Source organism: Cibotium barometz, chromosome 1 (assembly GCF_041138505.1).
Source record: "Cibotium barometz isolate CiBa-2024 chromosome 1, ASM4113850v1, whole genome shotgun sequence".
NCBI lineage: Eukaryota > Viridiplantae > Streptophyta > Polypodiopsida > Cyatheales > Cibotiaceae > Cibotium > Cibotium barometz.
The window spans coordinates 37,698,992-37,726,599 of record NC_141046.1 but is presented as its reverse complement, the minus strand read 5'-3'; the positions used below and the strand labels follow the sequence as shown (position 1 = coordinate 37,726,599).

General features: G+C 45.2%; 1 protein-coding gene across 1 annotated transcript; it reads left to right on the top strand.

Moving 5' to 3' along the window:
* LOC147641958 (rhamnogalacturonan I rhamnosyltransferase 4-like) lies at positions 1-27,608 on the top strand. The gene is made up of 8 exons (XM_086801549.1): positions 1-1,712; positions 2,224-2,291; positions 2,411-2,499; positions 6,215-6,380; positions 6,482-6,771; positions 7,069-7,273; positions 26,686-26,843; positions 26,936-27,608. The coding sequence occupies exons 1-8, from the start codon at positions 1,289-1,291 to the stop codon at positions 27,153-27,155; spliced, it is 1,620 nt and encodes a 539-aa protein (XP_086657675.1). The 5' UTR covers positions 1-1,288; the 3' UTR covers positions 27,156-27,608.

Here is a 27,608-nt window from a genome sequence, read left to right as displayed (position 1 = left end):
GGTGAAAAAGGAGGAGGGGAAAAAAGAAATATAAGAATTGGCAATTTTTGTTTTGTGTAGATTGGCAATGGCACTGTGAAGTTCAAAAATACTGTTTTGAGGGAGAGAGGACTCTCTACTGTAAAGGTGCGAAGCTTGGTGCAATTTGCAAAGGTGCACAATGCACATGAAGACGAAGTAGAAAAGGCGCATTTATTGAAGCAGGCAGAAGTAGAGGAAGTGCACTGTTCAAGGGGCCATGTGAAGAACACAAGAAGGGAGATTACCTAGCATTGATAATCTCAACTCTCTCTCTCTCTCTCTCTCTCTCTCACATACACACACACACGCTCCCCTCCCTCTCTCTCTCTCTCTCTCACACACACACTCACTCTGTCGCCCCCACTCCCTCTCTCTCTCTCACACACTCACTCTGTCCCCCCCCTCTCTCTCTCTCTCTCTCTACAACTGAGCTTCTTTCTGCATTGAGTAGTGTTGCATTGTGTGTGGAGAGGGGTATAACAAAGAGTTCCAATTTCTCTCTTCTCCAGTAGTTTAGCTATCCACGCTAAAGCTCTCTGAGGGTTTACCCCTTTCTCTCTCTCTCCAACAACTATGAATGACTTTCCCTGATCAAAAGTCGTTCGTTGTCATTCTCTTCTTATTAGAACTTAAATTTTTCTAGGTCCGGGAAACCTCTAATATTTTGTAATGTGGGTCGAAAAAGCTGCACAGAATTCACATTCCTAGGTGTTTCGAGGTGCCCTAGGGGGGTATATTGTATATGGTGGAAACGAGAAGCCCACAAGAGAAGCAACTCATCTCGAAATCTATACACTCTCTTCCCTCTCTTTCTCTCAGTAAATCTCTTCTATTCCTTCTTAATCTCAACTGCATTTCTAAACCTTTATTTTAGATTTTGTGAGCCTTCACCATTCTTTCTCAGTAGCTTTGCATTTGCTTTTTCTGTCTCTCGTGTTGCATTCTACTGACGTTAATACCTCTCTCTCTCTCTCTCTTTCCAGCTCTCTGCAAGCCCCTTCATTCTTTCCCATAGTTTTTTTTACATTCTTTCTCAGAAAAGAGGGCAGCTTTTACTGCTGCATTTCAGAGAGACGGAAGAGATTGCTTAAGAGCTGGTTAAAAAAAGCAAACCCACTCAAGAGCACTGTGGCTTGCAATAGAAGAGAGAGAGAGAAAGAGAGAGAGAGAGAGAGAGAGAGCAGGAAAAGAAGAGGACGTAGAGTAAAGGTACACAAGGAGAGAGAAAAGCAAAGAGAGTTCGTGTGCACTAAGGTTCTGCAGTATCATGGGAAAGCTCCCTTTCAGCTCTGCAGCGGCAACGCCAACACAGAGCTCCATTGGAGAGCCTACAACTGCTGGTGGTGGTGGCTATGGTGGTGTGGGCTCTCTTTCAAAGAGGTTGAAGGTAGCAAGGGTCCTTCTTTTTCCGAGGACCAGAATGCAGGTGTGGCTCATCCGGCTGAGCACCAGCATTCTAGTGTGGACATGCCTTCTGCAGGTGCTGGCCTTGGGCGGCCAGCTATGGCGCCCCTATAATCTCCTCCTCAATGGGTGGCCCCCTTGCTTCAACGATCGGCGGGAGTTCGAATCCCATCACCAGTCGACACCACTCACAACATCAACAGCAGCCGCCGCAGCAAACCCCCCGCACATCTCTTCCCCTCCCCTCCCCTCTGATAGCCTCATCTCCCTGCTCCCATTGGCCCCAAGTAAGTGTGTCAATTTATCGCTTAATTATTATGGCTTATTTCATTAAGCACTTAGTGTTCTGTGCTTAATTCTATTTCACTGATCACTTAATCAAGTTTTCCACACACTTAATTTTAAGGTTATTTCTTGTTTTATAGTTAATCTAGCTCGACTGTCAAACATCCCCCAGTAATCCCACTTGTACACACATGTAAGTTTTCGTGTGTAATGGTAATAACACCGTATTTATTTTTAGTCAGAGTATTATACATTTATCACTTTTATAAAAATTTTTGGATCACGGATTCACGGTGGTCTTCACCACAATAAGAAAACGTCACATGCTCCGATTTTTTTCAAACGGGAGTTTTTAAGGAATTAAATTTCTTTCGGTCTCAATGGACGAATTTCTAGTTGTCCAATGAATTCATCGTATTTTCAGCATTTTGTCGTGTACTTTTTTTTTTCTCTAGTTTGCAAAGTTGCATCGAAAGCTCATTACCTCATTATATTATGGCTCAATGCATGCAGGATCGTACATAAATAATGGCTATCTGCTTGTTTCTTGCAATGGAGGCCTCAATCAAATGCGTGCTGCCGTAAAAAAACACACACACACACACATACAAATATACAATTTACAATTTTTTGTTATTTAATGATCATTGCATTATCATTTTGGAAATGATGTACATTTCCCCCTCCTCTTTTTTTGCAGATATGTGACATGGTTGCAGTGGCAAGACTTTTGAACTTGACCCTGGTTGTTCCAGAGCTTGACAAGACCTCGTTCTGGGCTGATCCAAGGTAAAAACCTCACATTTTAAGATATGATTTATGTCTTTACGTAACAGACATCAATAATTATCATTATTTATTTGTAAAATCACCTTGATCAACAAGTTAATTTGTTGCTATGAGAGAGAGAGAGAGAGAGAGAGAGAGAGAGAGAGAGAGAGTACATCTACATATACATGCATGTACATATGCATATGCTTATGCTTATGAATATGCATATACCTATACATAAACATATACATACCTTTTTTTTGTAACACTATATATTATAGATTCCGGATGTGAATCACTGTTAGTCAAGCTTATGGAGATGACTTGTTTTTCTTTCCAAGGAATACTCAAGATAATGTCAAAATAATTATGGATGCTCTGGACTTGTTTGGTCCTGCAGCCAGCAGGCTTGAAAATCAATTTTGCTAAGTCCAAGCTTCTACTGCTTAAGCAGTGTGATTGGCACTCTATTCTTTGGCCAGGCTAGATAATTCCCCCAGATCAAATAGTCAGACATCTTGGGTATCCTCTGGGTTGGAATGTCTCTCTAAAGAGAGAACGACAATGGGTGTTGGATAAGCTCAATTTTAAACTTCAATTTTGGAAATTATCTACCTGGCCGTTGCATGTTAGATTGAGAATTGTGCAATCCATTATAATGGCTTATATTCAATTTCACTTGCCTTTTGTTCCTTGGTCTTCTGTCGATTCGGATAGTTTCATGTCTACAGCCTTAGCATGTTTATGGCGTACTAAAGTGGACGGAAAACCAATTAGGCTACTTAAAAAGCATTTGGTTTGTACTCCAAGAATGCATGGTGGCCTCAATATACTCAATTTACACTTTCATGCTATTGCAAGGAAAGCTTCTCTTCTTCTAAGTTTCTTGGAGAGCAAAAACAACCTTGGACTTTAATGTTATCGAGACGTGTTGCAGCAATGAAAACTTCAACTTTTGGGCATTGGATGATCACTCATGCTGAGGTTATATTTGGACGCTTACAGGGGTACATTCTTGAATGCTCACTCTCCACAAAATTGATCCAGGATTGGCAAACTCTCTTGGCTCAAATAAAATGGTCTGGTAGATCGCCTGATCAAGACAATTATCTTCGTAGGAGAGAGCATTCATTGTAGTCGTGCATTTCAACAGCCCCTTGCTCTATTACAGTTCTATTACCTTTCTACCAAACAGTCATATATGTCCCCCCCCCCCCTTTGCAATCCATTATAACGGCTTATATTCAATTTCACTTGCCTTTTGTTCCTTGGTCTTCTGTCGATTTGGATAGTTTCATGTCTACAGCCTTAGCATGTTTATGGCGTACTAAAGTGGACAGAAAACCCATTAGGCTACTTAAAAAGCATTTGGTCTGTACTCCAAGAATGCATGGTGGCCTCAATATACTCAATTTACACTTTCATGCTATTGCAAGGAAAGCTTCTCTTCTTCTAAGTTTCTTGGAGCGAAAACAACCTTGGACTTTAATGTTATCGAGACGTGTTGCAGCAATGAAAACTTCAACTTTTGGGCATTGGATGATCACTCATGCTGAGGTTATATTTGGACGCTTACAGGGGTACATTCTTGGATGCTCGTTCTCCACAAAATTGATCCAGGATTGGCAAACTCTCTTGGCTCGAATGAAGTGGTCTGGTAGATCACCTGATCAAGACAATTATCTTCGTAGGAGAGGGCATTCATTGTAATCGTGCATTTCAACAGCCCCTTGCTCTATTACAGTACTATTACCTTTTTACCAAAGCAATCATATATGTCCCCCCCCTTGCAATCCATTATAACGGCTTATATTCAATTTCACTTGCCTTTTGTTCCTTGGTCTTCTGTCGATTTGGATAGTTTCATGTCTACAGTCTTAGCATGTTTATGGCGTACTAAAGTGGACAGAAAACCCATTAGGCTACTTAAAAAGCATTTGGTTTGTACTCCAAGAATGCATGGTGGCCTCAATATACTCAATTTACACTTTCATGCTATTGCAAGGAAAGCTTCTCTTCTTCTAAGTTTCTTGGAGCAAAAACAACCTTGGACTTTAATGTTATCGAGACGTGTTGCAGCAATGAAAACTTCAACTTTTGGGCATTGGATGATCACTCATGCTGAGGTTATATTTGGACGCTTACAGGGGTACATTCTTGGATGCTCGTTCTCCACAAAATTGATCCAGGATTGGCAAACTCTCTTGGCTCGAATGAAGTGGTCTGGTAGATCGCCTGATCAAGACAATTATCTTCGTAGAGAGAGCATTCATTATAGTCATGCATTTCAACAACCCCTTGCTCTATTACAGTCCTATTACCTTTCTACCAAAGCAGTCATATATGTCCCCCCCCCCCTTGCAATCCATTATAACGGGCTATATTCAATTTCACTTGCCTTTTGTTCCTTGGTCTTCTGTCGATTTGGATAGTTTCATGTCTACAGCCTTAGCATGTTTATGGCGTACTAAAGTGGACAGAAAACCCATTAGGCTACTTAAAAAGCATTTGGTCTGTACTCCAAGACTGCATGGTGGCCTCAATATACTCAATTTACACTTTCATCATATTGCAAGGAAAGCTTCTCTTCTTCTAAGTTTCTTGGAGCAAAAACATATGGGACCTTGTTGGCAACACAAGACAATGGTCAGATATGTTGAGGATGTACTGAGAATGATAATGGCTATGTTCTTTCTTTTTCACAAGCTATGGCCCTTTACAATCTGGGTTTACATCATAGACCAATTTGGCGAATCATAGCTTCTTTATTGCATGATCTTCGGCCTTTACCTTCTCTACAATTGAGTCATACCTTGGATGATTGGATTTTGGTGAGTCAAAATGCAGGTTGTCGTGCGGTGTCCCTTTGCAATCTGACTGCAGCCAGTGCATACAAATTGCTTCTTCCTCCTCCTTGGATACAGGTTCACGAAAACTCATTATGGCATATTGACAAGTCTTTTAGGTGGTGGAGGGTGGCTCTCTTGAACATCTCGAAGTGTATATTACTCCTCAAACAGAAAATCTTCTTCAGGAGACGCCTCATTGGTGCCTTACCAGTTGGCAGTTTTTTGGCTCAAAGACGTATTGCTCCAACATCTTGTAGAAGATGCTCACATCCACGCCAGACAGGTTATTATCTTATATGGTCTTTCTCCCATCCCCGTGCACTTCTGAATAGATTGTTAGTACACCTTCGTCTGTGATTTGTGGGCAGAACTTTTGGAAAATCCTTTTAACTATTTGGCACCATTTCCCCTAGTCTGCCAGAATTTGATGCTTTTATTGCATGGACCGGATTTTGGGCCCTCTTGTTTGCCACACAGGATATCTTTGTTTTCTTGAGGAGATCTCTTCTTTTTATCTCTTCGGGATTCTTTTGACCTTGGAGATCTTCCCTTGCATTAGCTACAAGTGTTGTTTGACTGCTTTTGAACTTTACCTGTCTTGTACTTGGATAGTTGGGCTTGTAACTTCCGTTGTATTTCTTGTATTCTGATCGTGGGTTTTTTCCCTCCACTTAGAGGATTCCCACTTGTAATATAACATACACATACACATCTACATGTACATGTACATGTACATCTACATCTATGTATGTGTAAGCATGTGGGTTCGTGTGTGTTGCTCAGATGACATTTGTCATCCGGATCCTTAGTCTCTCAAGTATTGTTGCTTCCACTAATATTCGTCTATTTATAAGAAAAGCTCACACGATCATTTCTTTTGCCAGTGATTTCGGGGATATTTTTGATACCAAACATTTCATTACATCCTTGAGAGATGAGCTACGGATCATCAAGGAAGTTCCTGAGAAGTTCCGTTCGAGAGTGAAAAAAGGCTTGGTTGTTTCCTTGCCTCCCATCAGTTGGTCGGATGAATCCTATTACCTCAATCAGGTTAGCTATCCTCCTCTTATCGTTGCTTTTACATATTTGTGAGTGTTTAGATGGGATACTTAACATGTTGATGACCTGATTCTGATGAACTCTTTGGGCAGATACTTCCACTTATAAGGAAACATAAAATTGTTCAGTTCAGCAAAACAGATACTCGCGTGGCTAATGGTGGCCTCTCTAGTGACTTCCAAAAGCTAAGGTGCCGTGTAAACTACAGAGCGCTGCGGTTCACCCAACACATAGAAAAGCTGGGTCGGAAATTGATTGATATCTTGCAGGCCAATGGGCCTTTCTTGGTGTTACATTTGAGATATGAGATGGACATGTTGGCTTTCTCTGGATGCACGCATGGTTGTACAGAGGAAGAGGAAGAAGAGCTTACCAAAATGAGGTCAGATTGCTAGATTTGTGGTTTTTAATGATACACAAGAAAATTTGTTTCAACATAACATGAGGCACTAAGTGGCTCAAAGCACATGCGTAATCTTAGGCACCTTACTGGGCGTGGACAGGGGTTTGTTTGAATATATTATACTTGCATGAGTGAATTCATGTATGTGTTGATTGTGTGTATGCGTACTTATGCTTGTGTGTGCACCTGTATGTGCACGCATGTATGCATACTTATGCTCATCCACCTGTATGTGCACGCATGTGTGTAATCACAAATGCTGGATTTTTCTTACAGATATGCGTACCCCTGGTGGAAAGAGAAGGTCATTGATTCTGAACAGAAAAGATTGGATGGCCTTTGCCCGCTTACACCGGAGGAAACTCTATTGATATTGAAAGCTCTTGGCTATGGCAAGGAGACCCAAATATACATAGCAGCAGGGGAGATTTATGGTAGTGAGAGAAGGATGGCAGGCTTGCATGCAGCTTATCCAAACATTGTAAGTATCACATGGCTCTTCCATTGGAATGCTTTGCTCCTTACGTTCAAAACTTTGGTTTTTAGGCATTCAGAATATGTTTTCTTAAGTAGCAATGTTCATTAGATTAGTGAGGATAAACTTTGACCTTCGTCATAAATGCCGAGAAGTCTTCATTTTAGGGGCATGGATGCTGTGCTGCATGTATGAGAGGCAGAGCTACAGGTAACCTGATCGCTTTGCAACTAGCCTTTTCCATTTGTGGAAATGTCTTCAGCCAGAGCCACCTTTTTGAGAAGCTAATTCATTTGGATTCAGCTTATCCTTCCCGCCTCAAGCCATCCCCTATGACAAAGACCACACATTTCATGGGCCTTTGGATCTGGTGGTGGTCAGTTGTTTAACTTGTGAGTCATGGTTATTCTTCACCCAGATCTCAAGGGCCCAACATGAGTTGGGGCATGAGGGCATTCACCTGGAAAACCGAACCGCAAACTTCAAAATCATTTTCAGGAAACTCCAAAAACAAACTGACAAAGCCTGTAAAGTTTCTAGTTGCAAGATGGTTAACATTTGCATAGATTTAACTTTTTATCATTTTATATGCCAATAGATTTTGATTAAGTGTAACACGATACAGGGAGGCTCTTGAAACATTAGGACAGTTGGTGTTTTAAAACTGCAATGTAAAATAATTTTACCTGAAATTCACTTATGTAATAAGTTAACATTTGAAATGTCAACAAAGGGGCCAAAATGCCCTAAGACTTCACAATTCCTTAGGTGGGCTGTAAGCAAATTTGTTGCACCAACAATTTTTCTTGCTTTTCTTTCTTATAATTTATTTTTATGCTTGTATAGCCCACACTTGTTTACACATATACATGTATATACGTCCTTCTTGTCATCTTGGAATGCATCAAAACTTAAGGTTTCAAAACCTGACGAAATGTTTTCTTGCCGTTTCTTGCAAAGCATATCTGGTAATGTAATTCATTCCCTTGAGGCCACCAGATTGGTGCAGTGAGTCAGTGACCAGTCCAGACTGCGTTGTTCCCCATCAATCATTCTCGGACTCCCCCTTTTCTCTAAGCCCCTTTTCGGATGGTCAAAGCCATCACAAGCCAGCCACATGTGCTTGGCATTCTTTGTGCTTGTGACTCACAATGAATGGCCTATGAAGGTCTGGTATAGTCAATGTTGCCTCAAAGATGATAGCTTCCTTAAGGCTCCTGAACGCTATCGTCTAAGCAACGATCCATTGCAATATGAGCAAAGTACTTGATGAATCTCCTATAGTATGAGAACAAGCCAAGGAAACCACTGACCTCGTGTATCAAACACAAATCTAGCTAGTCGTGTATCAAACACAAATCTAAGCTTTATGGGACTCATGCATATTAAGTCCTTGGCACAATGCGGCGCAACTATTGGAACTTTGTCAAAAAGAATTTACTTTCTTACCTTTGATGTAGAGCTTAAGTTGCTGAAGCTGCACAAACACAATGGTGAGATGTGCTCGGTTCTGATGCTCCTCCATCATTGAGAAAAAAAGTATACCATGGAAGAAAGTACTTATAGACTTATGATAGTTCGTGAAGATGTGGTCCATTTTACGATTAGGTGTAGCCGGAGCATTGGTCAACCCAAAAAGAATGAACAAGTACTCATAGAACCCAAAAGTGGTATGGGAAGCTGTGTTATGCACATTTTGCGGCATAACCCATGTTTGATGTTATCCACTCTTTAGAGTCTACACGGCCAAAAAAAACTAAACCTTATCCCAACGATGATCGATCCTTGGTAGATAAAACCAATTCCTGATGGTTATCTTTTTTAAAGCCTTGTAGTCCATGCACATACATAAGTGCCATTTTTTTTTTGCCAAGACCATAATAAGGTAAACTACTGGATTGAATCAGCCCCTTCTCCAAGAGCTCATTTACCTAAGACATTATCTCTTCCCATTGAGCCTCTGCAAAATAGTGATGAAACTGATGCAAGGAATCCATCCTTTTCTCGGTTAGAATATCCTTTGGAGCAAGGTTGCATAAGTACGACGAACCTTATTATAAGGTATGTTTTAGTGTACAGTACGGTACAATAGTACGGTATTGTACCGTACTGTATGGATCTGTATGTGGCAAGTTCCCCCCCCCCCCCCCCCCCGAACCTTTGGCCCAAAATCCTCCCTTAGTTATCGATTATTCACCGCCCATAGTTGAATGATCAGAAATGAATTGTTTTTTCATTCATTTTTCTGTATATATATGTAAACTATATAGTATGTCATGGCCCTGTGAAAATGGAACAGCACAAGTGTGGGCATGGTGGTTGCTGAGTCAGAATATTGAATGATTCACATGGGGGGTGCCCGGACAGAGTTAAAGATGTGTGGACATCCCTAGGTGTGAAGGGGGGAACTAGAACATTAAACTTTAATGTTTATTAAAGTTGCCCCTAGGCCTTAGTGGCCCCTAGGGACTTTTTAAGTTTGGGGCCCTAGGATTTTTATGGGCAGGAGGCCACTCCACTTTTGGAGTGAGTGCTTCTCTCTCCTCCCCCTCTCTCTAGCTTTTGGGAAAAGGAGTCGTGGAGGATTGATGCGCTTGTGTACATGCGTGGAGAAGCTGAAGAGAAGAGCCGACTGCAGATTTTGTGTGTGCTGCTGCTGTTGTTTTTCTGAGTGCAAACCAGCCGTACAGCACTGTACGGCCAGATCTGTTGCAAGTACTCTCTCTCTCTCTGGGACTGGCTGCGCACAGGAACTGCTGCCTGTACATCTGCTGCTGCAGGCGACTGTATGGACAGGCTGTTGGTTCAGGTACAGTCGAACAGTACTGTACGACTGCCGTACAGTGTGTACGGATAGGGCTGACACAGGCTGCGCTGGACTGAACTGCAGTAGGCGGTGCTGGACAGGTCTGATTACGCAGGTTCAGGCGAGTACAAGTGTGGACAGCAGGCTGCGTTTGCAAGTACAACTCTTGGCACGTATCCCGAGGTAGTACATATGGGTACGGGGCTGTTTTTCAGATCTGTACATTCAAAGACAGCATAGAAGTGAACACAAGGAGGAGGGTACAGACAAGTACGTGCATGCGTGTGAAGCAGGGTTGTGGAAACAAGTGCCCGCAAGTAGAGATTGGTACCGTTGCTTCCTCTAGTGTTGATTCACGAGCTGATATTGGTAAGCTCCTCGTCTGTTCATCTATCTCTCTTTCTACTGCTTGATGTCTGTTGTTGCAGATATGAGTTATCTGGCCCCTTGTGAGAGGAGGGGTATGGCAGGTTGACAAGGGTTGAGACAGAGTTTGGACAGTACATGTATGTATGAGCTGAGATGTTGAATCATGTACTTGAGTTATGCCAGATGTATGCTCATGGCTGCCCTGCTTAGTGATCTTGGCTGATCAGAGGGAGGCACAGTGTGTTATTTGGAGACACAGATCTGTGTGCATAGATCCTCTGTGCTAAGAGGTATTGTGGGCCGTCAGATTGGACATACAGGTGTAATCTCTTGGCTGATTTTTGTTGTACTCAGCCATTCATATTTTTGGAATTTAATAAAGAAATACCGCAAGGGGCCGCCAAGCTTTGGGGCCAACAGGTGTCACTTTGTTTTCAGATTTGGGCACTCTAGCTCCAATCTGTTTTGTTTTCACATCTAGACTACAAGTGGACGGGTGACTGCTAGTCTACCGCACTCTGGTTTCTATCAGAGGCCGGTTTCAAGGTTCCGTTGCCGGGACCAATCATCAACTTTCTGAAGGGGGTGAGCTCGTGGTTGCTTTGAAGAAAGCCATCGCTGAAAATTCAGCAAACATGTCTGATACAGAGGATGAGTACTTCTATCATGAAGAAGAAGAGCATGAGACTTCTCCTGAGAGAGATGCATCTGAGGATATTTTTGCAGGAGAACAGGCTGCAGATGTTGAGCCTTATGAGGATGTAACACAGCCAGAAGATGTGCATGGTAAAGAGGATGATGATGCTCGGTTCAAAGATCGTTTGGCTAGTGTTATGGATACTTTTATGCAGCTCACACAGAGTGAGAGATTTGCTGAATTTATGAGATCCCGCATAGAGCCCCGCACAGAGCCCGAGAAAAAGAAGAAGAAGGTTCGTTCTAAGAATCTTCCACAGGGTCATATTGGTGCCATCCCACAGGAACCATCTTTTGGCCAGTTTCCGAATATGCAGCATGCTTATGGTGCAAACTCTCAGAGTTCCTTCTATGGACAGCCACCTATTCCTCAGCAGAACATGCATCCATGTTATTTTGGTGGTGGTTCGGTGTTCCAATCCATGACTGGGGGTTGCCCTCAGGGAGGCATGGGTATGTACGGGCCTTTTGGAGCCAATTTTCAGCCTGGCATGCAAGGGAATATGTATGGTGGTATGCAAGGAAATATGTTTGGAGGCATGCAACCTGGGATGCAAGGCAATATGTTTGGTGGTATGCAGCCAGGTATGCATAATGGAATGTTTGGAAACATGGCTGGAATGTATGGTATGCCTGGTGTGGGAATGGGAAATGTTGACCCAAAGATGGGTATGAATGTTGGGGGCAGCAATCTTGCGAAACCACTTCCATATGATAATCTAACGCCTATGGGAAAGGTGAAGGATTACAAGGAAGGGGGAGCTGCAGTGAAGTTTGATACATTTAGTGGGGCCAAAGATAAATTGAAAGCACTTACCTTTTTACAGCAGTTTGATGCTGCTTTTTCTGGGGGGAATTACACAGAGTCCTCTAAGGTGAGGAAAGCTGCCACTTTTCTTAAGGGCAATGCTTTGCAGTGGTGGTCTACTCTTCTTTTGCAGGGCATAGCACCCACTACATGGGTCCAATTCAAACAGGTTTTCTCTTCCGTATGGCTCATATCTACATTCGAGGTGGATGTTATGACCGCATGGCACAAATTGGATGCTTCAAAGTGTGATAGTTTGGAGGATTATAACAAGAAGTTTTGGGAAGCTTTACTCCCAGTGACTTCTTACCGTGCCGTGCCATTATCTGAGCAGGTAGAGAAGTATTGTTGTGGGCTGCCCAAAGAGGTACGAGATTATTGTATAAAGACAAGAGTAACGAACATGTCACAGATGATTGAAAATGCTATGACAGCTAATGCGTTACTCACAGGTGGTTCATCTGGGTTTAAAGGCAGTAAGAAATTGGGCAAGAAAGCTGAAAAATTTGGGCATGCTTCTCGTGATGCTAAAGGGTCTTCAGAGACGAAGTATAAGAAGTTGCCAATGCCCAAGAAGACTTCTGAGGAAAGACAGGTTTTGAGAGATGCTCATAAGTGTTTTTACTGTACTGAAGAGGGGCATATGTCCCAAAAGAAAGTCCCAAAAGGACTCTGACAATAAAGGAGAGCCCAAGCCAAAGAAACAAAAGCCTTCTGCAGGCTTAGTTCCTGATCTTGTGGGGGAACAGCCAGGTGGTGAAGCTACAGAGTTGTGCAGGGCATGGGGCAAAGTGAGAGATCAGAATGCTTTGATCTTCTTTGACACAGGTGCTAGAGCCAACTTCATTTCACCAGATTTGGCTGGCCGATTGGGGATTCGCGCAGAGGAGATGGGGCCGTTACATGAGGCTAATATGGCTTGTCCAGGGTATGCAGAACCCGTTACTCCTATCATTGGGAAGCTTCGGCTTCATTTGCAGGGTTATGTGGACAGCGAAGAGTTCTTCATCATGCCTTTGGATGGCTGTGATGTTTTGTTGGGGATGCCATGGTGCCACAGGGTACATGCGGTGGTGGATGCTTACAATAGAAAAATCACTCTGACTCATAGAGGGAAAGAACATGTATTGGATGTAAAACTCAAAGGGGAATCTGTTCCTATTGTATCCGCTTTGGCGATTTCATCAGTAATGAAAAAGCATCTTTCCGCGTACTTGATTTATGTAAAGGATGCACAGGATGATGAGTCTAAGTCTAATTTGTCAATGTTAGATAAAGACAGGACTGATTTCTTATCTGGGTTTCAAGACTGTTTTTCCGAGTCATTGCCAGGAGAACTTCCTCCTGAGAGGCCAGAAGATCATGCTATTGATCTGATTCCTGGTAGTACTCCACCGAATAGACCGCTGTACCGTGTTAGTGCAGCCCAACAGGAAGAGATTATGAGTCAGGTGCAGGAGCTTTTGAATAAGGGGTTGATACAGCCTAGCTCATCACCCTTTTGCTCACCTGTGCTCTTAGTGCAGAAGAAGGATGGTTCTTGGCGCATGTGTATTGATTACAGGGCGCTGAACAAGAATACCATCAAGAATCGATTCCCCATACGAGGATCGATGACATTTTGGACCGCTTACAGGGCTCCACAGTTTTTAGTCGTATTGACTTGAAAAGTGGGTATCATCAGATACGCATTAGACCCGAGGATGTGCATAAGACAGCATTCCAAACCACGTTTGGGTTGTATGAGTACTTGGTTATGTCCTTTGGTTTGACAAATGCGCCTGCCACATTTAACAGAATGATGGACAGGATTTTCAGGCCTCATAGAGAGTTTGTGGACACATTTGATGATATGATTGTGCATTCACAAACTGAGGAAGAGCATAGAAGGCATTTGGCCATTGTGTTTGCAGAACTCAGAAACCATAGGTTGGTTGTTAATGGCAAGAAGAGTGAGTTCTTTTTGCAGGAGATACATTTCTTGGGGCATATTGTGTCTGCGCATGGAGTCCGTATGGATCCAGCAAAGGTGGAAGCAATACTTAATTGGCCAGCTTTGAGGACCGTGCATGATGTACGCAGTTTTCTAGGATTGTGTTCCTATTACAGGCGTTACATACGGCACTTTGCTGAAATTGCTTCGCCTCTTCATGCTTTGACGAAGAAAGCAACCCCGTTTAGATGGACTGATCGGGAAATTACAGCATTCAAAAAGCTCAAAGAAAAGCTTACTTCGGACCCAGTATTGGTGTTATCGGACCTCCGAAAAGCTTTTGTTGTCCAGTGTGATGCATGTGGAAGTAGCATTGGTGCAGTTCTCATGCAAGAGGGACATGTGATAGCCTATGAGAGTAGAGTTTTGCAAGATGCTGAGAAGCATTTACAAGTTTATGAGAAAGAGATGTTGGCTGTAATTCACGCTCTTTCTACATGGAAACACTACTTGCTTGGGGCTGATTTTACTGTACAGACAGATCATCAAACCTTGCGTTATTTCCTCACGCAGACTAAGCTTTCAGAGAAGCATATGTGTTGGGCAAACTTTTTGTCAATGTTTCACTTCCAGATTGTGCATGTGGAAGGCAAAAAGAATGTAGTGGCAGATGCTTTGTCACGCAAGCCACAGGTCTCTGCAGTTTCACTTGCTTATCATCATGAGCTTGATGAAATGAAAGAGCAGTATGCCCATGATGAGGATTTTGAAAGGTTGTATGATCAGATGTCTGAGGGTCAGCGGCATGAGCACTATACTCTCAGAGATGGGTTTTTATTGATGCATGGCAGACTGTGTGTTACCAGGCCATTGCGACTCAAGGTTATGATTGAAAGTCATGCTTCACCGTATGCAGGTCATAGAGGTATTGATGCCACGGTCAAAGCAGTGGAGACTTTCTTTTATTGGCCAACCTTGAGACGAGATGTTGATGCCTTTGTGAGGCAATGCATCGTATGTCAGAAGGTAAAGTTTGACCGTCAGAAGACACCAGGGTTATTACAGCCTTTACCTATTTCGGATAGACCTTGGGAGAGCATTGCCATGGATTTTGTATTTGATCTTCCACGGACACAAACGGGAAATGATGGCATCTGGACTATCATATGCAGGTTCAGTAAGCAGGCACATTTCATTCCCGTGCGTAAGACAATCAAAGTGGATCATATGGTGAAGTTGTTCATGGCGAACATCTTCAAGTATCATGGCTTGCCTACGTCTATCATTAGTGACCGTGATCCACGAATGATGAGTTTGTTCTGGAGAGGGTTGTTTGACAACATGGGTACAACTCTCAAGTTTTCATCGTCATTTCATCCACAGACAGATGGTCAGTCAGAAGAGGCTAACTCTACAGTGTTGGATCTTCTCAAGTGTTATGTGTCAGAGCACAAGCAACAATGGGAAAAGTATCTTCCTTTGGTGGAGTTTGCATATAACAACACTATACATACCTTGACAGGCAAGGCGCCTTTTGAGATTGTGGAAGGAGGGAAGAAGGTACCGCCCATTTTGCATACAAAGGATAAGATCTTTGAGGCTGATTAGTATGTGGAGAGTTTGGATGAAGCTTATCGGAGGGTTAAGTTGGCACTCCAGAAAACTTAGCAGAAGCAAAAGAAAGCCGCAGACCGTCACAGACGTGATTTACAGTTTGCATTGGGTGATTGGGTTCTTTTGCGCTTTGAAAAGGCTAGACTCAAGAAGATGAAGGGTAAAGAGCGCTTATTCCCTAAATTGAGCATGCGTTATTATGGGCCTTTTCAGGTTTTGGAAAAGATTGGTGAGGTAACCTATCGTTTGAAGTTACCAGATCACTGGAGGATTCACAATGCTTTTCACGTGAGTCTTCTTAGACCTTTCCGTGGGGATGTGCCTGAGGATGTATCAGATGAGGCTCAGTCGGAAGTTGAGGAACTTGATGAGGTTCTGATTCCAGAGCAGATACTGGCACATAAAGAAAGGAAGGTACGAGGTAAAGTTTCCCGTCGCTATCTTGTGAAGTTCAAGAACTATTCACCGATGGATGCGAAGTGGATGGAGGAAGGTGACTTAACAGATTCACCTCAGGTTTTGCAGCTTTATCTCGATGCCTTTGAGTTAGAGCCGACTCTTGTTGTGGCTCATTCAGGTTCAGTAGAGCATGGGTCTGGAGCATTACCTGATGCTCAAGAGGGGGGTAGCACCTCCACTCCCTTGATACAGACAGGCTCAGATGACATCTAGAGGTCGCTTGGTGCAGTTTTTATCTCACCCGAAGGTACTGAGGCTGACAGTACATATGTTTATGGGACTTCTATGATATATGTGTACTAGTCACATGAGATTTTTTCATGTTTATTAAAGTTGCCCCTAGGCCTTAGTGGCCCCTAGGGACTTTTTAAGTTTGGGGCCCTAGGATTTTTATGGGCAGGAGGCCACTCCACTTTTGGAGTGAGTGCTTCTCTCTCCTCCCCCTCTCTCTAGCTTTTGGGAAAAGGAGTCGTGGAGGATTGATGCACTTGTGTACATGCGTGGAGAAGCTGAAGAGAAGAGCCAACTGCAGATTTTGTGTGTGCTGCTGCTGCTGTTTTTCTGAGTGCAAACCAGCCGTACAGCACTGTACGGCCAGATCTGCTGCAAGTACTCTCTCTCTCTCTCTGGGACTGGCTGCGCATAAGCACTGCTGCCTGTACATCTGCTGCTGCAGGCGACTGTACGGACAGGCTGCTGGTTCAGGTACAGTCGTACAGTATTGTACGACTGCCGTACAGTGTACGGACAGAGCTGACACAGGCTGCGCTGGACTGAACTGCAGTAGGCGGCGCTGGACAGGTCTGATTACGCAGGTTCAGGCGAGTACAAGTGTGGACAGCAGGCTGCGTTTGCAAGTACAACTCTTGGCACGTATCCCGAGGTAGTACAGACGGGTACGGGGCTGTTTTTCAGATCTGTACATTCAAAGACAGCATAGAAGTGAACACAAGGAGGAGGGTACAGACAAGTACGTGCATGCGTGTGAAGCAAGGTTGTGGAAACAAGTGCCTGCAAGTACAGATTGGTACCGTTGCTTCCTCCAGTGTTGATTCACGAGCTGATATTGGTAAGCTCCTCATGTGTTCACCTATCTCTCTCTCTACTGCTTGATGTCTGTTGTTGCAGATATGAGTTATCTGGCCCCTTGTGAGAGGAGGGGTATGGCAGGTTGACAAGGGTTGAGACAGAGTTTGGACAGTACATGTATGTATGAGCTGAGATGTTGAATCATGTACTTGAGTTATGCCAGATGTATGCTCATGGCTGCCCTGCTTAGTGATCTTGGCTGATCAGAGGGAGGCACAGTGTGTTATTTGGAGACACAGATCTGTGTGCATAGATCCTCTGTGCTAAGAGGTATTGTGGGCCGTCAGATTGGACATACAGGTGTAATCTCTTGGCTGATTTTTGTTGTACTCAGCCATTTATATTTTTGGAATTTAATAAAGAAATACCGCAAGGGGCGCCAAGCTTTGGGGCCAACAGGTGTCACTTTGTTTTTAGATTTGGGCACTCTAGCTCCAATCTGTTTTGTTTTCACATCTAGACTACAAGTGGACGGGTGACTGCTAGTCTACCGCACTCTGGTTTCTATCAGAGGCCGGTTTCATAGTATATTTTTTATGATTTTACGGACCTTACAGAAGTTTAGGGACTTGCAAATGAAAGCTACAAAGATGGATTCCACTACTCTTTTGGGGTTCTTCGTAGCCGGTTTACCAGACTCATACTGTTTACAAGTTAAAAATAACAAATGCAAAACATTGGACGAGGCCATTCATTCAGCTCGTATCTATGATGATACAATGGTCTCTTCGAAGCCGAAACCTGTTACCGAGCAGGGGAACAAGCATAAAAGAAAGTTCTCTGCACCTATAGCTAACACGATTGAAGGAAAGTCTTCTGACCAACCTTCGAAGAATTCAAGTTCGACACCAGCGAAGAAGAAACGACTCCTTAAGGCTTTAAAGCTCAAGAAGGAAGGACGTTGTTTTATCTGCGAAGAAAAAGGACACATGCGTAACGAATGCTCGAAGCAAAAGGGTGCAAAGACCAACGCAGGACCCAAGCCAAAGGCAGCTAATCAGTTGTCTTTGACAGGTACGTCAGTTACTGTACTTTCTCGCCCTAGTACATGCTCTGATTGTCTGTTCAACTCTAAAGTATTTGGCTTGCATGATCTTCTCCGAGTTTATGGAGAAGTGAATGGCCATAAAATTCACATTCTTCTAGACCCTGTCAGCTCACACAACTTTGTTAACTACAAACTTGTGCAGAAATTGAGTCTTGATACGACACCCAGCGATCATACCTATGAGGTACGCCTATCTGCGGGAAGGCAAGTATGGGATCGAAAGGTGGAGATGCTTCCAATCCAGATTCAGGACTACAAAGATACTCTGGAAAGCTATGTTATGCACCTAGAAAATGTAGACTTGTTATTAAGGATTGAGTGCTTTTAGAATCTTCAAGTCCAGATAGATTGGTCTAGTCATATTTTTTCTTTTCAGCATAGGAACATCTAGTATAGTATTTTAGGTGATTGTATTCATCCCTCTCAGGGACCTCTTGTAAATACAGTTGATTTTGGAAATATAATGGATTCTTCTTTGTATACCGCTTTCCATTGTGTATTGATTTCACTTTCTTCCTTTCTCATCCCTTCCACGGTTGTAAATGAATTAAGTGTGTTTGAAAGCAAAGAATTACATAAGATACTTGTTTTGTTTCAAGATATATTTCCTAAGGAACTGCCATCGGGTTTACCACCTGAAAGGGCAGTAGATCATCGTATTGACTTGATTCTTGGTGCCCATCCTGTCAGTATTCCACCTTACAGGATGAGCCAAGCTGAGGAAGATGAGTTTTTTTTTTCCATGAAAAGATCCTTTCATTAGTTATAAAAAGAAAAAAGCCCAATGGGCTACAAATCCTCTCCTGCTCATAAGAAGGCAGAGCAGAGATCCAATCAAGGCAGCTAGGGAGACTCTCCCTAGGTGCAAAAAAGTATAAATAACTGAGAGGCTATATCATACAATAGGAGGGGGAAAAATCCAAACAGGTGGCCTGTAGTGCCAGTGGGGGTACCCGCGTGTAGAGTATAGAAAGGGCCGTTGTGCCAAGTGGTGTGGAAGGCCTGGCGTCGCAAGATCGCTCGATCCGAGTCGCAGGGTGTGAATCAACTCCTGCCAGATAGCCCGAACAGTCTCTGCTGGTGGCTCCAGTCTCTTCTCAAAGGCCTTGAAACAACAGGCTCTCTAGGTGAACCATATGGTGATGCTGCTGAGGAGCTCCCATCGTAAATCCCTCTCCTGTGTCCAGCCGGCTGTCAAGAAATCCGGTGAAGGAACAAGGCGAGGCTCGCCCCCAATGAATTTGATGGCCTCGCTGGCCTGCTTCGTCTCGTATCCCAGAGCTAGCCCTGACGAAGTTGACCAAGCAGCGGCTCCCCACGTATACATTCCCTCTGGAGAGAGGGGGGCCAAAATGCGCAGAATCCTCGGCCAAACTTGCTGCGCCTGTGGACAGTCCCATAGGCAATGTCGCGGTGTCTCCAATGGGTGGCCGCATCGGACGCAGGCCGGCGGAAGGCCACTGTAGACAAGCCAGGTGCCAACTGCAGAGCCCCTGTGGAGGGCAACTAGCCACTGGAAAGCCGAGATCCTGCGTGCCTGTCTGCTAGCCCAGAGCCTGGTCCAAAAATCCTCCAGGAACTCCTGTGAGAGTCCCTGTAGCCGCCAATGCTCCGATGCAGCTAGAGAGACCGTCCTCCTCGCAGTCAAAATATGCCTCCCCAATCGAATAGTGCACTGGAAAAAGGTGATCTCTATGGCCTCGGGGGATGCATTAGGATCATGCCACTCGTACTCGCCAGGGTCCCACTGGAGCCAGGCCAAGGGCCACGCAACATATGCCCATATGCACCAATCAGAGTCCACATCTGCAGGGTCTGGATCAATATGCCACTTCCGAGAAGCGGCGGCCACTACCCGTATCCTCTGAAAGATGCATTCTGCAACCAAAGACGACTCCGCCTCCACTTCTGAAGTCTGCCCTCATCCTGTATCTCATAGTAGAGGCATCTACCATCCTCAGTGCAAGCTCTGACAGCAATCAGGATCTCCAACTGTGTAAAGGCTCCCATCCACCGTGGGGCCGCTGGCTCAAAAGGCGTGAACCACTCCCCAGTGAGAGCCTCCTGAATGTCATCCCTCATAATCAGCCCCCCTCTGAAGTTACTCAGCCTCTCCGCCTGGATCTCCTCCGGGAGACTGCAAAAGACCTGCCAATCTTCAAAACTGCATGCTGGGCTTGCCGCCAATGGTCCCCAGGCTAGACGAGGCCGAGAACCCAGCATATGACCCTGCTTTGTGCGTACCGCGGGGCGCGGGGCTCTAGATGAGCGGCTGTCTGGCCCACTCCTCCTCACAGGTGGGAGGTCTCTGAGAAAGCCCCGGTCTCAGCAACTCCCAAGCTCGCAGGATACTCAAGGCAAATCTGTCCTCCCATCCTCTACTGAGGCCTGTCCTCCTCATCTCTCTGTGAAGATCCACCGTATCTCTGGTGCCCAAGTGCCCCCTGCTGGGGGAGCTCTAGCCTGCAGCCCCGCTGAAAAAGAAGCTCCTTCCAAGGCACAACGCCTGGAAGCAGCCCCCGAACAATAAGCTTCCTCAACAAGGCTCTACTCTGATGAGCTGGATCTATAATGCCCAAGCCCCCCGGGCTAGCGGAAGATTAATAACTGCCCAAGCAACCTTAGCTCGGGCCGGCTGACCATCCCGCCCAGACCAAAGAAAGTTCCTGATCAGCCTCTGTACCTGGCTGATGCAAGAGCTCGAGAAAATCCAACAAGACGTGATATACCACATAGTCGCTAAAAGCACCTGATTTGTCACCACCACCCTCCCAGCCAAGGAAAGCCGAGCTGTACTCCAATATAAAAGCTTCTTCCGAATGCTCAAAAGAAGCGGGGCGATCTGCTGCTCAGGTGACAAATCAAGTCCAACCTGGCATCCCAGATACCGCACGACTGTGCCAGGAGGAATCCATCTAAAACCCGGGTCTGGGCTCCATGCCGGAGCGGGGGCGCTACTGATCCAAAAAGCCACTGTCTTGCGCCAATTGATCAATGCTCCCGAAGCCACACCAAAAACCTGTAGAGATTGCTCTGCCCTCTGTAGATTGGCCTCTTGGCCATGCAAAAACAATCCCGTGTCATTAGCAAACTTAGAATCAAGCAAGTCCTCACCCCGGACTGGAAGCTGGAGTCCTCTCAAACCAACCTCCTCTGCTGTCAGATACATGCTCATAGCCTCTGCAAAGAAAAGAAAAAGGAATGGAGCGAGAGGGCATCCCTGACGGACTGATCTGGTCAGCTCAAAACTCGGCCCCCGTCCTCCTGCCATCAACACCTGGCTATGTGCTGTGGAATATAGAGCCGCCACCCCTCGAATCCAGTCTCTGGCTCAAAACCCAGGCGAAGCATAGTGCCCTCCAGAAAAACCCAGTCGACTCTATCGTATGCCTTCTCAAAATCGAGAAGCATAACGACCAAGTCCTCGCCGAGAAATCTAGCTCGGGCCGTCGCCTCCCAGAAGGTGAAAATGTTGAGGCCTTGGCTAGGACCTTGTAGACAGTATTGAGGATCGTGATTCGTAATAGGCCTCCACTACCGAATATCATCTAACACTCCCTCCCCCTTGGGGATAAGAAAGATCAAGCCCTCTGAAAAACTCTGTGGCATCACCCCAGTGTCCAAAACATGCTGAAAACCCATGCGGAGGCCTGGCCCCAAAAGGTCCCAATAGCGCATAAAAAAGGCAGGCGTCAATCCATCCTCCCCAGGGCAACTATGACGTGGGAGGGCCCTCAAAGCCTCACCAAGCTCATCCTCTGAAAGGGGCTCACCCAAAGCTGTGCGCATACGATTTGTGACCCTCCTCTGCACATGGGCCCACACAGTCTGTCTGCAAGCATCACGTGCCTCCGTGGCTGGCTCCGCTGAAAGCAGGTCTCTGTAGAACTCAGTGGCAATAGCTCTAATCTCCTCGGGCTCAGTGGCTAATGATCTGTCCTGCCTCCTGAGCTGGCGTACTCCTGCTCGAGCATGGCAGGGTCCGGTGATCTCAAAAAAACCCCCAGTCACTCTATCACCAAGCTGAGTCCACTGAGAGGCCTGGTGATGATAGTAAAACTCGTGTCTTTGCTCCTCTGCCTCTCTAACCTCCTGGCGTGCCTAGCTCAGTTGGGACGCCACCCACTCACATGTAGGCTGCTGCTCCTGAAGGCGCTGGAGCGAAGCAAGGCTACGTCTCAAGCGACGCTCCTGCTCTCGTGTCTCTCCCAGCCGTGTCAAGGCTGTAGCGTGCAAAAAAGAGCTGAGTTCGATGAGCCCCTGGGCACACTGGCCTACTGCATCCAGGTCAGAGCTCTGGCTATCCTGCCATATCCTCTCAATGTCCTCAAAAAGACTGGGGTCTGTAAGCATCCTCTCTGGGATCCTCAACTGCAAGCTGGTCTCCCGTGTCCTCTCCTCAAGAGTCAAAATAATTGGCGCATGGTCTGAGAAAGAGGTGCCAGCGAGAATGCCAACGGAGCCACCACGCTCCCCGAACCTGTCGCCCACATAGAAGCGATCAATCCGTGATAGATTTGTCCCTCCCTGTCGGCGATCCGACCGAGAAAAACTAAGACTATCCTGAGAACAGGAGAAAGCCTCATGCTGCCATGCATCAGTGATCCGCAGTGTCATACAAAATCGCTCCCAAGCTGCAGGCTCCGTGCCGTGCACTGTAACATGACCGCCTCCCACCCTATCGGCCGGGTCCTCAAGCATGTTGAAGTCTCCCCCAACACACCAATGTGCGGCCTCGGGCAATGCACCTGTAACAAGGGTCCAAAACTCTGCTCTGGCACTAGCATGATTGGGCGCATAGACATTGAGCACACCAATGTGCTCATCGTGCATCCTCAGAATAACATGCTGCGCTCTACCAGGCACAGTGACCCCGCGATCCACAATGGCCTGCCGCCATGCATCCGCAATGACCTTACATACTCCTCCCTGCCCACCCAAGGGGCCAAAACTTGCAGACCAAAAAGTGTCCCATCTACCAGGCATCACCGAACCATATCTCCGAATCCTGCTCTCACTCAAATGGTGCTCCTGTATCATCAGAATATCAATACTGCCCCCAACCAGGCATCTCTGAAGCTCTTGCCTCAAGCAACCACGATAACGTACATAGTGTGCACCGCCAAGGCCCTGTACATTCCATGAGATGATCCTCATGGATGACCTGCTGAGGTGGAGGCTGTCTCAGCCATACGGCAGGCCTTCGCAAGCGGCTTGGATGGAGAGTAATCCCCATCCAAGCGACTACGAATCTGCCCACCCGGTGTGCTACAAGAGTCTCGGACCAGGCGCCAGTGGCTGTGTCCCATAGCGACTGCCTCCCGCTCGGAGAAAGAATTCTCATGTATGCATACACAGCCAGGGTCTCGCACTAGGTCTGCCACTATGTGAACCACCGAGTGTCGATTCCCGGAGGCATCCGCACTCCCGGTATCAAAGAAATGTGCCAACTCCCAGAGTCGGCCTACCATGTCTGTAATCTCCAAGTCGCTCACATGGTGAGAAAACTCAATTGCCAGTGTCTGCAAAATACTAAGAGCAAGATCCAGAGTCCACTCCCGGTCGCGAGTGCCGCAAAGAGGGAAGGAGAAGGCCACCGCTGAATCAAGTGCCTCCTCCCCTCGGGCCGGAAGTATCACCACATGAACTCTGATAGGTGCTGGCTCATGGGGGCCCTCTGCTCCAAATAGGCGTGTAAAGGAGTAGTTGAAAGCCTCCAAGCGCTGTCTAGTGTCGTGACTACTCAGCCGATATCCGTGAAGCACGAATCGGCATGGTAGGTCTCTGCGGTACACGAGCAAGGTCGGTGCTCAGTGCCCGCTGGATTGCAGGTGAGCGCCAGGGCACTGCCAGTGCCTCCCGGGGAGCTGAGACGAGCGGAGGGGGAGGAGGGGGGGGAGAAGGGGGTGGGGAAGGAGACGCTGAAAATGCTATGATGAGACTTTTGCTTCCACTCCTAGAATGACTATCATCAGTTGTGTTATTGAAATCTTGCAACCTGTTGGTTTTGTGCAACATGGCCGGGAACATAAAGTATGCATGGTAAGGAAGGCATTATATGGTCTTAAACAAGCTCCTAGAGCTTGATATGAGGAAATCCACGAATATTTGATTGGTTAGGATTTCCAGAATAGCCCATCTGAGAGCACCCTTTAAAGGATGGACAGGATTTGATTGTGCTCATCCTTTATGTGGATGACATGTTGCTCACGAGACCTGATGATGGGAGTATTTCAGCGTTCAGAGCTGAATTCCATTTGTCATTTGAGATAATATATCTGGCTCCGTTGCACTACTACTTGAGTATACACTTTATCCAGCATAATGATGGCATTGTTATGCTGCAGTCCAAGTACATAAAAGGTTTAAACTTCCAGAGTGTAAGCTCGTTTCTACTCCTATGGAACTAGGTGCTAGGCTGAGTCTTCATGATGACCATTTGATGCCATTTTACAGCCAGGCTGTTGCATGCTTGATATATTTGTGCAATATGAGACCAGGCATGAAGTATGGTGTGTCCTAGTAGCTGAGCATATTCACGCATAGCATTGGCAAGTTGTGAAGCGTGCTTCAAGTACTTAGGGCACCCAGTCTCTTGAATTGGGTTATGCCAGGGGGGTGATATTCAGCTGCATGCTTTCAACAATTCAGATGGGGCTGGTTGTTTTGACACCCGAGTGTCCAATAGTGATAACTGCTTTTGGGTACTTGGTTGAGCAAGAAGCAACCAACAGTGGCGACTTCATTTTGTGAAACTCAGCACCTAGTAGCATTTACAACAATAGTTGAGTGTGCATGGCTCAGAAGAATATTGGCAGAATTTTGTGTGGGATCACAATCTGCCACACCCATTCTCATTGACAGTGAGGGTGCTATCGCCGTGCCATGGAACGGAGTTTTCCTTGCTCTTACTAAGCACATTGAGGTGCACTACCGTTATGCTGCATGCAAAGAGATCAGCCTTGTTTATATCTCTACATACGACAACATTACAGATCTATTCACCAGGGAGAGGTTTTTGAACAGCTTTAGGTTTACTATCTTTTGGAGATTGATTTGCTAGATCTCTGCACATGTTCACATCATCACTAAGGGAGGATTTGTGAGATTTATAGTAGTGACCATGTGAACTACGAACACCGGGGCTCTTTTCACCTTCACCTTGAAGGGTTTTTTCCCATGCATATGAACACTCTTTCAGATTGTGTAAAAGTCACTCACTTTTGTACTTGCACCCTTATCTCATTATTGTGTACATCATATTGTTTCACTCTCTCCTCCTTCAAGTCAACTGTGCTTTGTGTGTTTCATTGCTAACCCTAAACCTAAAAAGAATGCCTTGAAATATTCTTCCCTTTGGTGGCTCGGAGTGTGAGACATGTCTTTAAACATAGGTTTTGGTGGATCCATCTTTCTAGTCTTTCCTTCGAAACGCTAAGACTCTTCTAGCACCACGTTACCATTGCCATCTTTTACTGATGTGTCCTTTCGAAAGCAAATAAGCCATGGCAATCTTTGATGGATTAACACTCGGTTTTTGAGCACTCTCTTCAAAAGTTGTCTTGTCATTAGCAACTTTTTTTTCTTGCAGCCAAGAATTCCTGTAATTATGGGCTTCTTTTAGGTGCTTGGTCTCCTCCCAAAGACACCGTACCTGGCTCCTTCAAGCATCCTTCTCAGAATCGTTGTCCTCACAAGTAGATCTGTGGCCATTTGACAACATATTTGCCCTCATGTTGCTCAACCTAGCAAAAATCAAGATCTCTAAGTACACCATTTTTGCGTGCCTGAAATCCAGGCTCTAATAAAAATGTATTTGGATTGGTGGAGTAGATCTTAATATTTCACCATCTTAATCAAGACAAAAAGCTACACGATGCAAAAGGAGTATGGTTGCAGATAGAGATTCTGTGTATGAGTGTGGTGTGCTTTCTTTATATTCCACACTAGGGACCCAAGATGGGGCCAGTCTCTTCTTTTTGGTTTCTTAATTCCACGGAGGCCGTTTCCTCTAGGGGGGCTTTGAGTCAAAGAGCACAAAATGCTTCTAAGGGCTGCAAGCAAGATTGGTTGCCTTGTGTGCTACCATGTCTCTTGCGTTCACCTTGAAGGATTCTTTATAGAATTGTAACACTAATTCACGAACATGTGAGGCTTTGAATGAAGGAAACCCTCCTGTATCGTGATCGTGTGCAGTGACTGCATCATGATGACAGCGAGGACTTGTAGCAACAAAAACTGGAGTGACCCTGTCTCCTTGAAAGGGTTCAATGTTGATCCTCTAGACACTGAAGGGAGGCTAAGCCCCTCCTTTCTGTTTGCTCCAAATGACTACATATTATACATTTAGCATAGAGCAAACTTTGCATGAATAGAACACTAAGTAGGAGATGACTGCTGAAAGTTGTTTGAATTTGATAGTGGGGAAGCCTTCGTGAGACTTTATTCATCAATTCATGTATTTTGGAAAGTTTTTGGCCTCAGATCAATGGAAGGTTCATAAGTAGTTCATGTTTTGATGGCAGGCTTGAGAGTCCCAATAGTTTTTTAAAAAAGTCTTGTTTTAATGAAGCTGTGGCCTACTCTTTTCCACCAGGTTCGAAAGGAAATGCTTCTGAGTTCAAATGAATTAAGACATTTCCAAAACCATTCTTCTCAAATGGCTGCCCTGGATTATTTGGTGGCAATCGAAAGCGATGCTTTTGTGCCCACATATGATGGAAACATGGCCAAATTGGTGGAAGGTCATCGGAGGTGAGCCTGTGAATGCAATGATATGAAAAAATAAAGCACTGTGATATGAAGTGGTTATTGCAGCTGATGCCTTTGCTTCTGGAAACATGCAGGTATCTGGGCTTCCGGAAAACGGTGCTGTTGGATCGAAAGCGGCTAGTCGAGCTGCTTGATCAATATCAAAATCGGTCTTTGCAATGGGATGAATTCTCCTTTGCTGTACAAGAACACCATGAAAACCGCATGGGAGCTGCGACAAAGAGGAAAGCAATTCCTGACAGGCCTAAAGAGGAAGATTATTTCTATGCCAATCCACATGAATGCTTACCTTAATGCCCTTCCCTTTCTTGCTCACCCTCCGTCAGGCTTTGCTGCCCATTGGGTTTTTTCCACTCATCTGGTGAAACTCTCCTTGAAAAGCAAATGGAGTAAAAGCCATCGTAGGTTGCATTTGGAATCATAAGAAAGAAATGGTGGCGTTTTCCGGTCAGAGCTTCAGCAATGAAGCCTGCAGGGCTGCAGAGGTCATGGGCTTACAAGACCTCTTGCACGTTGGGGTTCTTATTCATCCATCCTTTTAAATAAGAGACGTTGTCTTAACTTTGTGTGTAATTCCCCCGCCAATGCCAGTGATTGGAAATTGAGTCCAGAAGCCGAGTTGAACCATTATTTTTTGTGCTACATCATTTGTATAATTTTGCAGTCCCACCATCTTCATACTTTGCAGTCTTTCATAGTACTTGAAACATAACACCAAAAAAGCGATTAACATATGCAGTTATGGGA

Coding starts and splice junctions, on each gene's coding strand:
- LOC147641958 (XM_086801549.1), top strand. CDS start 1,289: ATGGGAAAGCTCCCTTTCAGCTCTGCAGCGGCAACGCCAACACAGAGC. Junction 6,772..7,068: donor GAAGAGCTTACCAAAATGAG/GTCAGATTGCTA, acceptor TTTTTCTTACAG/ATATGCGTACCCCTGGTGGA. Junction 7,274..26,685: donor ATGCAGCTTATCCAAACATT/GTAAGTATCACA, acceptor CTTTTCCACCAG/GTTCGAAAGGAAATGCTTCT.